This window comes from Tiliqua scincoides, chromosome 4 (assembly GCF_035046505.1).
Source record: "Tiliqua scincoides isolate rTilSci1 chromosome 4, rTilSci1.hap2, whole genome shotgun sequence".
Lineage (NCBI taxonomy): Eukaryota > Metazoa > Chordata > Lepidosauria > Squamata > Scincidae > Tiliqua > Tiliqua scincoides.
The window spans coordinates 43,631,355-43,646,096 of record NC_089824.1 but is presented as its reverse complement, the minus strand read 5'-3'; the positions used below and the strand labels follow the sequence as shown (position 1 = coordinate 43,646,096).

General features: G+C 41.4%; 1 protein-coding gene across 1 annotated transcript; it reads left to right on the top strand.

Annotated features, from left to right (window-relative positions):
• Window positions 1-422: 422 nt before the first annotated feature.
• Window positions 423-14,530, top strand: UBXN2B (UBX domain protein 2B). The gene is made up of 9 exons (XM_066623640.1): window positions 423-693; window positions 2,467-2,570; window positions 3,623-3,694; window positions 5,092-5,257; window positions 6,646-6,732; window positions 9,001-9,110; window positions 10,711-10,848; window positions 12,009-12,170; window positions 12,846-14,530. The coding sequence occupies exons 1-9, from the start codon at window positions 565-567 to the stop codon at window positions 13,006-13,008; spliced, it is 1,131 nt and encodes a 376-aa protein (XP_066479737.1). The 5' UTR covers window positions 423-564; the 3' UTR covers window positions 13,009-14,530.
• Window positions 14,531-14,742: the final 212 nt, after the last annotated feature.

Sequence of the window (14,742 nt, the reverse complement as noted above, 5' to 3'; positions counted from 1 at the left end):
GCACCAGCACAGCCATGCCAAGGGGACATACGCTGCATCCTGCAGGGAAGGGGCAATCATGAAGGCTTCCTCCAGGTAAGGGAACATTTGTTCCCTTTCCTCAAGGCTGCATTGTGGCTGCACTGGAAAGCTGGATCGGATTGGGCCTGATGTCCCCTACATGTCTGCAAGGTGAGTGTTTTGACTAGTGAACCAGAACGTGGGGCTTGCAGCGCCTCCAGGGGTGCAGGCCAAGGCGTTCCGCTTGAAATGTGGCAAGGCTGCGAGGTGGAAGAAACACCCCAGTCCACTGAACCTGGAACCAGGTGTGGGAAACGACCTGCGCATCCTCGCATCGCCAGAGGCAGGAGCAACAGGCGCCAAGTGCGCAGGCGCAAACGAGCCTGGCCCGGGGAAACTGCGCGAGGAAGGGAGCCGCTCGAAGTGGTCCAGCAGCCGAGTTCCCGTCGCCAAGGTAACGCCAGCGGCCGGAAGAACTCCTCGGCGGTCCCGCCCATCAGCTTAGAGCCCGGCCGGAGCTCAGGGCTTGGGCGGCAGGGCGCGGCTCCGTCGCTGCTGCTGAAGATGGCGGACGGGGGGGCGGCCACCGGGCAGCGGCAGGAAGAGGAAGCCGAGGCGACTGGAACGAGCGCACCGCGGAAAGAGAAGGGGCCCCGGGGAAGCGGGCGGCCCCCCACCATCCAGGATTTGCAGGTGTGTGGACGGCGCCGGAGCAGTAACGGGGAGTGCGCTGTCGCCTCCCCTTCCTGGGCTTGCCCCGCCTTGGCTGCCAGCAGCAGCACAGCGTCTGATGGAGCAGGAGACTCCAGATCGCCACCGGGGGGGGGGGGGAGAGGGGGGTGGTGTGTGTGAGAGAGAGAGGGGGGTGGTGTGTGTGTGAGAGAGAGTAAGTGCAAGTGATCGAGGGTGCTCTTTCCCATAGACGTTGTGGCAGGCTTCTTTCTAGAGAACTAAGTGATTTCTTGGGACCCTCACACCACCTCCACTTTTTCTCACAAATGCACCTGGCATGCAACTCGGTATGCATTTTTTCTTAGGGAATGCATTCATCTCTGTCATGTTCTCATGCGGAGTGCTCCCCATGCTGTAAAACCTTGGTTAGTCAAGGAGTGATTGTAAGGATAAGTTAAGAGCTGGAAACATCATTTTCCATTTCAGTGCAAAAAATCAAATCGCTTGTTAAAAGTGCTCTGGGAGAGCTCTGGATCAAAATGGTTAGGTGGCATACTTACTGATACAAATGCAGCTCAAGCTTCTGGCTTTCCAGTGGCTCACTCATTCGTTCACTAGTTGGTTTTTAAACTTATTATTTTTGGGGGAGACAGAAATACCTGATTTCATCCACAAATCAGTGCAGCCTTGTAGAATTAAGTAAGTCCAGTGATATCAGGGTTTCTCACATGTCACAGCTTGAGGTGCTAGATATTTGTGGCTAAATTATAACCTCACAATTCTGTGTGGCTTTAAAGAGTTTTTTAAAATGAAAAATATTTTTTACTCCTGACACAGCTTGTCATATAAAGGGCAGCTGTCTTCCTTCATTTTAATGATGACTGATTTTAGTCCCTGTCATCATAATAGAATTAGCAGATCTACAAAATCAGTTGCAGTAAAATATCAACAACTTTAATACTACTAAGGGCCCCATCCTATCTAATTTTCCAGTGCTGGTGCAGCCGTGCCAATGAGTCGTGCACTGCATCCTCTGATGGGGAAGCAGTCACAGAGGCCTCCTCAAGATATGGAAACATCTGTTACCTCAGGGCTGCATTATAGTTGCCCCAGTGCTGGAAAGGATTGGATAGGATTGGGCCCTAAATTTTGAGGGAGTAAACAAAACATAGTATCATAGGGGTATCTGTTGTGACTGATTTTATCAGTTCCAATGTCATCAGCATAGCCCACAATACAAATTGTGCAGCATAAAATGTTATTTTTTCCTACATCCTTGCCAAACAAATCAGGCCTGCATCAAAAACCAGCAGTCACCAGAATATCTGGGCTGGGATGAGGACTGTTGCTGTCTTGTCCCCCAGCTGTTGCTGCCGCTTAGAACTGCTGTGTGATGAGGAGGAAGCAGCCGAAGAGGGGCAAAAACACTGATTATTTTATTTTTTAATTGTACATAGTTATATGAACTGCTTTGGAAGGCTGCAATCTGAGAGTATACACTCTCAGTAAATAAATGTCTACTTCATATACCCTATTCGTGTTACAGTATAGAAGATCAAATAATACACAAACAGCTAACAATTGTTGCTCTTTTCTGACTTTAGAAATTTCTGTAAATGGCTATTTTTTTCAACATTAAATTCATAAATATTCCTCCTAATCATGGAGTGTCAACTGAAATGTATATCTGGACAGTACCCTTATTGTTATGTTGTTGCTGAGTTTGAATACAGCATGTATCATTTATGTCTTGTGTCTGTAGACATTGACTAAAACATCTGATGTTCTGTGTAGCTAGCATTAGCTGGGCTGTATGAAGATGAAATGAAAAGACAACCATCTCATCCTGATAAACCAGCAGTAAGAGTGGCCAGTCATTCCAGATTACCAGTCCAAAGGTAAAGAAGTACTGTTAACTAAAGTACAATGTAACTTGCAATATTTTACGGTTTTATCTGTGGTGTGACTGTTTTCCAAAACATGAACCTTAATAATTCTAGTATAAGGAAGCACTGAAATAAATAAATGTTCCTCAGTATAAAAGTAAATATTTTTCTTTAGGAACCAAAGTGGCCACAGTGTAGCTACCATTTGAGCTCCACTGATGTTGCTGATGATGGTTAACTTTGGAATGCTATACACACTCACCTAGGAGTATGTTTCATAGAACTCAGTAGCATTAACTTTTGTGCGTGTATGCATAGCATTGCACTGTAAGTTGATTTTTTATATAATTATTTTTGCTTAGCACTTGCATTCTGTTTATTTTATTATGATGATCTTGGATTCATCTAACTTAGAGTTGTCTGTTACAAGCTGTATAAACGATATAATGCAAAGTTCTTGGCAACATAATTTAGAAAGCAATCCAGACTAATTTAAAGAGCAATCAAATCCCTTGCACTGGCCTCTGGGTGTCATGAATGTGCTGTAAAGCATGTTAGCACCACCTCTGGAGTCGGGGAGGCTGGTTCAAGGATGCATGCTGGCCTCTCCGTGCTGAATCTAGTCCTGGCATAGAAGTGAGCATGCCAGGCAAGGATGGCTGTCACAGGGATTTGGGGAGGGCGGGATGAAGGTGTTTTGTGATGTGGGGAGGATGGACTGGTGTGTGGACCAGACCCAGGAGGGGGTGTGGGATTGGCCTTCAGCACTTAGGCTGGATCCTAACACCCCTCCCAAGCGTTACACCAGACTACTCTGTTTTGCACCAGTGAAATTGCTGACACAGATCCAACTAGCCCCGTTGAGGTGGCTGTGGCTTGGCATGGGGAAAGGGGAAATAAATTCACTCACTCTGAGCTGCACAGGATCCATCTCAAATTCTGCACTGGATACAGCTCAGGCCAGCTGGCTGATCTATTCCAGCACAGGTTAGGATTAGGCTGTGAATGTAAAATTGCTAGTACCATAAGATAAGAGTCATTTTAAAGAAAATATTTCTTGGCAGCCTGAAATTTGACTCTCTCAGAAGTATGAGAAAACCAGAAAGAAGTATGAGTGATGACAAGGATAACCAAAGGTACTGTAAAATTAATCCTTAATTCATCTAACATACATACCTAATATTTTTAAAGTTCAATTTCCTTTTAAAATTATCTACATATTTTTTTATTTTGTTCTTATCTCAGTAATTTGTTTATAAATGAAGCATTAAGTGATATTACATTTTTACAAGGCAATAGTGGAAGGATAAGTTGGACAGTCTAGTTATAAAACATGCTTCTCTAAGCCAGTCCCAATTTAAAGTACAGATTTCAGATATTAGATTTACAGAACCAAACTATAAAATAACAGTTTAGTATACATTTCCAGCAGCAACATGGAATCAAAAGCAGATGGGAAAAAATGTACCCAAGAACAAAAGTCAGTTCACAGATTGGTTGTGTTCCCAGCGCATTTTGGAATATTTCTTTATCAAAGGAAGCACTTGTTTAGGCACCTTAATAAAACAGTTTGAAAGACATTCATGCTGCTGCTCAGTCTGCTTTGGTGACTGCAAGCATGAAAGGATTTCAAAGCACTTTTACAGAGTACAAATTTTTTCCCCTTGATAAACATTTTTGAAGTACGATGGGAACACTATTAATTGGCAGCTGTCTTTTATTTTGTATGTTCAAACACAAGTAAGTCCTACTGTGTTCAATGGGCTTATTCCATGCAAGTATGCAGAGAAGTGTGGCCTTCCTGTAAGTTTTTTCATTTTGTCTTTGAACCCCAAGGCTTGTCAAAATCATGTATATGGGCCATGCACTCCATTCAGTTGCATCTTGAAGCCTATTGGATGACAGGCACCCCATTTTTTTGGTGACTTGTCTGTGGCCAAAAAACAGGAGATTTGTCAAGCACCTGGTGAATTGTTGTTTGACAGGTTTACCCTGAAATATTATGGCATATTTGGAATTCTGCTATGGGCTGAGACAATTTTATACCACTGAAGTTCAAATCAGTTTTCTCTTAGAAGGTCTTAGTAGATGGATTTCTGATTTAGGAAGGAATTCTGGTTAGCTAAACATATTAGGCTTTGTTTTGACTTCCCCCTTGCATGAAGTTTAGCTATTTTGTTTGAGATACATGACGTACATTGCTAGACTATTTCTTGAATCAGTAGATTGACTTGATAAGGCAACAGGTTCCCATTCACCACTGCTTGAATTATGGCTGAATTCACTTGGTTGGTCCTGTGATGATTGTCTGCATTTTGATTATTTCACCATTCATTTCATATGCAGCATATTCCAGTAAAATCTAGGGAACTGAAGGAGCTAAGACATTTCAAGAAGTCTTAGAGTCTGGAGTTTGACTCTACAGAATCCTTTGCTTTCATATTTATAACTGTATTTCAGTTGGAAAGTGTTCTGTTTAGAATGTTTCTGAAAAGCAGTGATGTATTGATACTGTTGCTTTTTTTAAAAAAAGATTTTACTCAGGTGATTCAGAATACAAGGAGCGCCAGGTCATAGGACCGTCTCATAATTTAACTCCCAGTAAAATTGTCGATGAACTTTTCAAAGAAGCAAGAGAGCATGGGGCAGTCCCTTTAGATGAAGTTTCAAGAGCCTCAGGAGATGGTCATAAAGCAAAAGTGCGTATATGAGATCATTTTTCTAGGAAAAGCATAATTATAATGCAAAAATGTTTCATCTAGCAAATGCTACTCTCCTTTTGTAAATCGTATCCACTTGATGACTTTTAAAAATGTGCTTATCTTTTGCATTTCAAAATTTATGTTGAATTTGATACGGGTAAGGGTGAATTGTAGCAAATACATATGCTTGCTTTTAACAACTGCTCTACCAGACAGGAATTAGTAACAATTAGCACTAAATGCAGGTGTGACATTGGGGACAGAGAATGAGACAGCACTCTTGCCCTCAAGTAGGGAAAAGGGAGTAGGTTGGATGCCACCTTCATCCTCTAAAAACAGTTCAGAAATACTACTGCCTGTAATAGAACCTGAGGTGAACACCAGCCCTTGGGCACTAAAAGTGAAATGGGTATATACTATATGAGCCTAGGCTATATGTGAAATATAGCTAATATGAGCCTAATATGGGCACATATTAGCCATGTCTGTGTGTGGACAAAACCAATTTATACAGTAGTTGGATTGCACCATTGTTTCCAGCAGTATGGTGTAAAAGGCAACCAGTCATCCCTAAATATAAAGAAAATATGAAGCTGGAAGCTGTGCTAGTTGGAGCTGTCTGGCACATCTTTTGACGACTGCCTTTTATACACCACATGGTTTATGCATTACAATAACCATGACTTAGAACCTAAACTGTGGTGTGAACTTTTAAAAATACAACAAACAAACCATAGTTAGGAGCTGCTTACCTGTTTTAATTTTCTGTCCACTCAACTTCATAAATTCATTCCAGCTTCCATAGCAGCCGCTGGAGGTGAAGCAACAGCCAGAAGTATGGCTTGTCAATTCAGGCACTGTGACAAGTCATAGTTCACAAACCCACTTCTTTTGGATTCTTCTTGGCTGATTGCAAACCATGCATTGGCTGAACATATGAATCAAACTTTTGTCTTTACTGAAGAAGCACACCAGTGTTCCTGGTGTAACCCAACTGATATGTGGAATATAGACCGACTCTTAAGACTAATTTGCTTGTTATATGAGCGCACCTGAGAATCATCTGCCCCAAACCCATTATTTTGTGTCTGCTTAATCATGTTAAGATTTAATCAGTTTTCATTAACTCTTTGCCAAGGCTCTTTTTCCTGTTATTTAAAAATACTTGATTTCTATCTGCATAGTGCAAACAGTAACATAGCAGAAAGAAATTAATTGACATGCAAATTGCAGATGGACATCAATATTTCAGTAGAAAGCATTGTGATGTTTTTGTAGTTAATAATAATGATCTGTTTGATACAAATTCCAATTAGTTGATTGCATAAATGTAAGTAAGTGTTGTTGCCTTATACTACAGATCTGTGTTTTGAATATTTTACTAGTCATTTTCTGGTGGAGGATACAGATTGGGTGATTCATCTCTGAGGCGTTCTGAATATATATATGGAGAAAATCAACATGGGCAAGATGTAAGTAAAACTCTGGGCAAGCATGGGCATGATGTAAGTGAACCGGATTCCCTACTGTGCACAGTAGTTGCTGTTCTAAATAAACTTTGTAAAGGCTTTATGCATAAATCCAGCTGTACATAACAGCAGAGTATGAGTGGTTCCTGATAGGTTGCACCTTATATTGACAGTGTATTATCCTAGACCATTTTTATAACTGTAAATAGCAGCTTCAATAATACTGACAATTAAAAAAAATACTTTATAGGGAATTTTCCTGCTGCTGGTACAAAAAAAATTAGTAGGATGAGTCTTGGAACATGAGTGTTACATCTAGTTTTAGGGAGCTTCACTTGAATGGTATGCATGAAACACATGTTCTGTATTGCCTCCACTATGGAATCTTATATAACTTATTTCTGCTGTTATTTACCAAAATTGTGAAAATGTTGGTATGAATGAATAATACCATCGTATTATATATCACTGGAAAGGCAATTTAATGAGGAATGCAATGCAGCAAACCCCATTGGAATATCTGTGTTCTATCAAAAGTTATGGCCAATTAACTAGGAAATGAAAACACAACCACCTTATGGAAAAAAGTGGATTTCTTTAACTCAAAACCGACCTATGAGACTGATTGTTCTGAGAACCAATGACATGTTGTTGTTGTTGACATGTTGCAATGATATGTTATTATGATAGAGTATGGAACCAATAATGTGTTAATATGAGTCTGCTCTCATTTCCATGTATCATATTACAGTTACCCCTGCTAACTGGGTAAAACGGCACTTTTTCAAGTGGTGCTCCTTTTATATTTAGCAGGGGCAGAAAAACCATCCCTCTTCACCCCAGCACAGTGTCTCTAACCAATCTGGGGCACACTTTTTAAAAAGCCTGGGCGTGACGTCACTTCTGGTTGTGACGTCACTTCCAGGGCATCATTTTGAGCTTGACACCGGTCTACACAATCATTAGCTAAGCCACTGATGGTACTTATCAATAACTATATACATGTACACTTCATGGGCAATCCAATCCAATGCTGCCCTACAGCTGGCGCAGCAACCGCAGGACCGGTGCTGGGTGTCACAAACTTGCCATAAGGCATATTTGGGCCACCTAGGGAGTAAGCAGGTCCAGCAGGGAGGCTTATGCTGCCCTGTCAATACTGCAGTGGGAGCCCTGTCCACTGGCAGAAAGCAGGTAAGCAACGAGAAGTATGGGGAGGATGGCAGTAGGGTGTGGTGGAAGCATTCCTAGGTGGAAAGAGGGAGGAATGGGAGTAGGACTGATCAGGGAGTGGGGGGTGGGACCAGTGAAGTCTTCCTCCACTGAATCCTATCACCTGTGTTGGGCTTGAAACCCTGACACGAAGCTTCTTGAGTTTGTGCCATCAAATTAGGTGGTGCAGACTCAAGAAGCCCCATTGAGCACTTTACCACTTTACTCAGGGTAAGGGAATGAATGAAAGGAAGAGACCTCCAGCCTGCTCAGTTCCAGCACAGGATGCAGTAGTAGCTGTTTGGAGCTGGTGCTCCTGTGCTGGATAGAGTTGGGCTGTTGGTCTCTCTAATTTCTTGATCACATGGGTTAATCTCAAGTCCAAATGGTTCACATTTACTATTTTGTTTTCTTGCCATAAATCTAGTATATAAGCAAAAGTATTTTGGACTTGATGGTTGCTCAACATGGCCCTATGTCTTTGCAAGCCACCTTGACTTGGAAACAAAAAAAATTTGCAATATACAGGTGAGTGCCGCTTTGCGATGCTTCAGCCAGTGATGGGCTGCATATGTGACACTGCTGCCGGTCCCTGCACACACACCCCCAAGCCTCCAAAGCAGAGGGAAGTTCTGCTCCCCTTGCCTTTGGAGGCTTTTCTGAGCCTCATAGGCAACGTATAGTCACGCACTGCTTCTGCGAGGCTCAGAAAAGCCTCCAGAGGTGAGGGGAGCACAGCTCCCCCTGGTCTTTGGAGGCTTCATATAGTGTCAAGCCTCGTTTGGCAACAGGGGTGCTGGTCTGCATCCCTGTGGCTAAGTGACACACGACTGTACTGATAAGCAGCTTCAGTTTGCACATTGAGGCCCTGATACCATCAACACTGTACTAGCAAGTACCATTACATTCTGTAGATTAATACATAACTTTTCCCTTGCATTTCAGAAACTGAGGCAGCCCTTCCTTGCATGTAGCTCTGGAAGCACAGTGGAATGTTCTTGAATGCCAAACCACATTCTTTCTGTTAAATACATTTTTTTACATCTAATTCATTGACAGGTTCAAATTTTGCTTAAATTGTGGAGGAACGGTTTCAGTTTAGATGATGGAGAGCTGAGAACGTACACAGATCCAGTAAATGCTCAGTTTCTTGAGTCTGTTAAAAGAGGGTGAGTTAACCACTCTGTATTTGGGACTATAACTTCTGGAATGAATTTTCACAATTGTTTCCAAATAAGTGCATGTTCTTTGAGAACTTATGAATTGAATTAATAACCAAAATTGTAGGCTATATTTAAATATCAGTTTCAGACATAAAGCAGGGATCCTTACATTACAAATGCATTTCCTGTGGCAGCTTCCATACCACATTTTCATATTTACCCTCATATTCTAGAAACAGAATATGGTGTTGCAGAAATGAGATGACTTAAAAGAATGTATAAAATTAAAAAAAAATTCTATTTCTCAAGATAAAAACTGCTGGTTCTTTTCTTCTGTCTCTTTCTGTCTGTTGTAGAAATCATGTTTGCTAGTGTTATGGAAAAAGTCTTTTAGACTAATCTCCTTACCAGAGTCCTTCATAAAGCCATGAAAACTAGAGGAATGCTTGGAAAGGATTATAGTGTAGCAGGAGGAGGTGGTGATGACTTGAACTTAATACACTGGATGATTTAAGCAGAAATGCCATGTTATGTGCAGGGAGTGCCACTAAAGAGACTCACCTGAGGTGTTTGGATCATGCCATTTTCCCCAGGACCTTTATGCCTTCTAACACAATCATACACGTTCTTGAGAGTTTTACACTGCCACAGATCCTTCATATTTACTGAAAAACTCCAGCAGAACTGTAACACTGCTTCCACATAAAGCGCTCAGGAATTAATGCAAAAGATGTGTGAAAAGGCATTGCAAATCCACTGACAATAGTAGAGATGTAAACATGTGCTTTCTTTTATGCCACAGTGATAGGCCAGTGATTCTGCCCGCCCTTCTACTTAGTCTCTTTATGTCCGACACCGAGCCTGAAACAGGGGAAATGAAGCTGCTGTTCTCGCAGTCCCTCTTGTATGTCTCTCGTACTCTGCTTTTAGTTCTTAGAGAAAGTATATATTTGTTGACTTTAAAGGAATTTCGGCTATATGTGATCTTGACTTCATGCACTGATCTCTGAATGTAAGTAACCCTTTTGTAAGATGCAGGCTGACTGTTCTTGAGAGTTTAATGTGAGGACAGTGCTATGGTAGTCTTTTATATGGTCACAGTTAAGCTTACTGTCCCTGGCATTCCTGGCTATTCTACACCCAGGAAGAGTGAAGCCACCCACTTCACTGGAAGTAATTGTGATGATGTCACCGCAATTACGTCCGGTGCAGTCGGAACAGTCATGCACTGCTCCAATAGGCTGCTCAGTTTTTTTTGCTTTTTTTCAAATCAGATTGCCTGCCCATGTCTTTTGCTGTTTTAAAAAAAGTGAAAAGGTGGGCAGCCAATCAGAGCAGTTCACAACTTCTCTGAACAGCTGCCTGTTTTTTTCTGCTTTTTTTTTCCAAAGCAAAAGACATGGACAGCAAATTTGAGTGTTGTCCACGTATTTAGCTTTGAAAAAAAAAAAAGGCCAGCCACAGGGGCAGTGGATGGTGAAGTACAGGCATGTACCCAAAGGTACTTGTCCTTGACACCCCCAGGCATGCCAGTGGTCCCTGTTATGGCCCTGCATAAAATTGTGGTGTTCTTTTTTTTGTTTGTGTGTTTGTTTCTGCTGTTAAGAGAGATTCCTGCAGAACTTCAAAGATTGGTACATGGAGGCCAAGTTAATCTGGATATGGAAGACCATCAGGAGCAGGAATATGTAAGGCCTAGATTGAAATTCAAAGCTTTCAGCGGAGAAGGTCAGAAACTTGGAAGGTAGTTGTCATTTTTTACTTTTTAATTGTCTTTTTGCAATAGTATCTTATACTTTTTCCATTTTGCAACTGAAGATGGCAGTAGAAAATGCCAAAGACTGATGTTTTCCCATAGGACATCTGTATCATTTGTGGCCACCACCCTTCCCAACAGTAATCGGGTATTTTGAATTAAGGTTTGGGGCTGGTAATGACACCAGCTGACCAATATATATTCCTGCCTTGGCCAGTATATATTTCATCCGTAGCCAAGTTCACTTCCTTTACTGAAATAAGATTAGAATATTGATACCAAGATCAGAAGCATGAAAGTTTTGACATTAAGAAATATATTACCATCTTTTTAGAATTAGTCTCCAGAACTATGGTAGCTTTGAGATTGCTTATTCAGATGTATTCAAGCTATTCTGTTGTTTTCTAGACTAATTTATACAGACCTGGGTTTCTTTTATTATTAAAGACTATGTGGTTGTAGATATTTTCTATTAATTGAGGCGGGGAGGGGAATTGTTCTCCATGGCAAATAGAAATTTACATAAACCACTTCAGGGTATAAAAATGGCTCCAAAGTTCCTGTGCATTCGATTGTATGATTTGGGGTCGAAGTCATGTAATACTACTCTGCGACTTTGTGCCCATCTTGTACAATATTGTTGCATTCTTTTAAGCTTAGGTATCAACATATAATGATTTGTGCCTGGTTACAAAGTATTTTACTTTAAATCTGACATACTAGTTCTTTTGTACAATTAGTCCAACTTTTAATCACTAAAGTAAACATATTTTTAGTAGAAAAGTTAATACTACAAGTATATATAATAGCTCTTCCTGTCCCTTGACATTGTATAAGGTTTTCAGTAGCCAAACTGGTTCATGCTCTTCCCTCACAGACACGGTGCCATTAATCTTCTCTGATGGGCACTAAATCTCAGCAAGGTAGCTAGAATGTTTGGGAGCATAGCACAGTATTGCTCAAGCACAGGCATTTACGCCTCTGTTGGCTGGTTCAACAGTCTTTGCCTCTCTTTCCTCCAATAGTATGTAGCTTTTCTGTCATTACTATGTGTGTGTTTATTTGCAAGTAAGATTTATTGGGACTTTTATCTAAATGTCTTTAGGATCCCTTCAGTTATCTCATTTCTACATTTTCCTTTATTTTAGCCTTACCCCTGAAATTGTCAGTACACCTTCCTCCCCAGAAGAAGAAGATAAATCTATTCTTGATGCTGCTATACTGATAGATGACTCTGTGCCAACAACTAAAATTCAAATTAGGCTAGCGGATGGAAGTCGTTTAATACAGAGATTTAATCGGACACACAGGTAAGCTAATGCTTAATTGTTTACTGTACAATGGGCACTTGGAGTCACAGTAGATGCTATTTTAAGTATGTTCTGTGGAACTACATGTGTGTTGTTTAATTATAAAATAGAATGGGGGAGAACTGCAATCCAGGCAGACATGGGAGCTTACCCCCCTAATCAAAAAAACTGCTCGAGGGTGGGGCAGGGGCACAGTCTGAACCACTCTGTTGGCAAAGGATGAAGGCTTGCTGCCAACTTAGGGCCCAGTCTTATCCATTTTGTCAGGGCCGGTGCAGCTATACTAATGGGGCGTGCACTGCATCCTATGGTGGGGGGACAGTCACATAGGCCTCCTCAAGGTATGGGAACATTTGTTCCCTTACCTCTGGGCTGCATTGCAGTTGCACCGGAGGTGGAAAGTTGGAGAGGATTGGGTCCTTAGTCCATATCAAGTCTTGTTTTACAGTGGGGGAACAATTATGTAGGTGACTAGCAACATATTTAAAGAAAAGTATAATTTGGCCAGTAGTTCCAAAGTATTATGAATTTTTGTAATGTAATCCTCATTTTAAGTCTCATCTTTAAGTGCATGAGGTATTGTATTCATTAGATTTGCTGAATGATACAAACATTAAATTTTTATATCCAAAGGCAAAATTAATTGAGAGGCTAAAATTATGTGTGTTCCAACAGGATTATAGATATTCGAAACTTTATTATCCAGTCTCGCCCTTCATTTGCATCTATTGACTTTGTTCTTCTGACTACATTTCCACATAAAGAGCTTACAGATGAAAGTCTGACACTACAGGAGGCGGATATCCTGAACACTGTGATTCTTCAGCAGCTAAAGTAAACCTTGAGCCTATCAGGGCAATATAGCTTCTGAGACTGGATAAGGTGCCATGTAGTTCGACAATGATGCTTCCATTAATAACAGACCAATCCTATGCAGGATTGGGCTGCTGTGCACAAGTGTTTATAACAGCAGAACAGAGTTCCACTGTCGTAAAAGGGCTGCTGACAGAGCCCAAGCACTCAGTTGATGGCCATTTTGCAAGCATTTTGCCACAACCCCACTGATCAACTCCATTATGCCCACCAGATAAGGTAAGGCAGTGGTAGGGGTGGGTGAGGAGGGGAAAGGAATGGAGTGGGGAAGGAGTGGATCTGGCAGCAATGGCAAGCACTGGAACCTATCCCCTCTTTTTCAAACCTCGCTGCCCCTTCTTCACCTTGGATTTGTGCCACCTCTTTAGCTGGCACTAATTCAAGGAGACCCATTGTTGAGACAGAGGCATATAGAGGGATAAGGGGAAAAAACTCCCCTTTCCTTTTCAAAGCCTCCCAATCTGCCTGCCCCCCCCCATGGGATACAGCACTCCTTTTCAGCGTGGCTGCATTGACAATGGGAGGGGGGAGGGATAGGATTGGGCTCTAGGAAAGGAAAGAAAGAACAGAAATAAACCAGCATTTTTTCCCACAAATAGATCAGTTAGCTCTTAATCCTGCTCGGTCTTCCAGTGATAACTTGTATGAATTGGAATTTAGAGAGATTTCTTAGCACAGGTTGATGGTTTTTTCTATTCTTCCCAAATTGTGCTTGCATAAACTGGTGTAAATTCAAGTATTTGTTTTGGGAGGTGGGGGAGGGAACAGAAACAGATAATTTATTATTGTCAAACAATATTTAAGACAGTAGAAGTAACTTTTTGAAGAGAGGGCTCTTTTTCTGCAGACTTGGTAAGACTTGAATTATGGAAGAACTTTATGCTGCATCAGGTCACAGCCACTATGAACTTAACCCTATTTGTTAAGGTCTGTTTATATCCCACTGCATGACTTGCCAATACTCTGTTCATAGGATGATGTCTTTCCACTTATCTTGCATGATTTTAGTACATTCTGTAATGTTATGCTGTGAAATATTTCGCTCATTCTATAATTCTCCTTTCATCTCAGTAATTAATAACAGTACTTTAACTGAGAAACTGATTGCTGAAATAGATATAAAATATGCTTGCTCTTTCTCTAGATGTGAGTTTCTTGTTGCAAAATGTGAACCCTGATTTGTATGATAGAAGGAAAGACAAACATGGTAGCATGTCCTGTTTTCAAAAGAGAAACCTCAGTTCCAAGGCTAAATTTCCAAGAGTTAAATTTGTGGTTTCTCTTAAAAATGCAAGTGCCATTGAAGACTAATAAAGTCAGTCTTCCATCTAAATCCAGCCATTGTTTACAGAACAGAATCTCCAGGACACACTTGTGCAGTTTTTCAATGGCGAGACCCAATCCATATAAATATTTTTCAGCATGTGGATTGGTTTCCTCCATTTAAATCAGTGGCAGGCAAAGTACTGACTGCTGCACGCTGGGAATGCTTTCCCTGGCACAGCCAGCACTTTGCATTCTGGAGTGCTGCGCAAGTGCCTGTTCCAAGATCAGGACAATGCAACGTTCTGGCTCATCGCATCTATGGTGAAAACCAGTCGCAATGCCTGCTGGGGCATTAGATCATAAAAACAACAGGCCAGAGCGTCACGTTGTTCCAATCTTGGGACAGGCACTCGAGCGGCACTCCAGAAGAGTG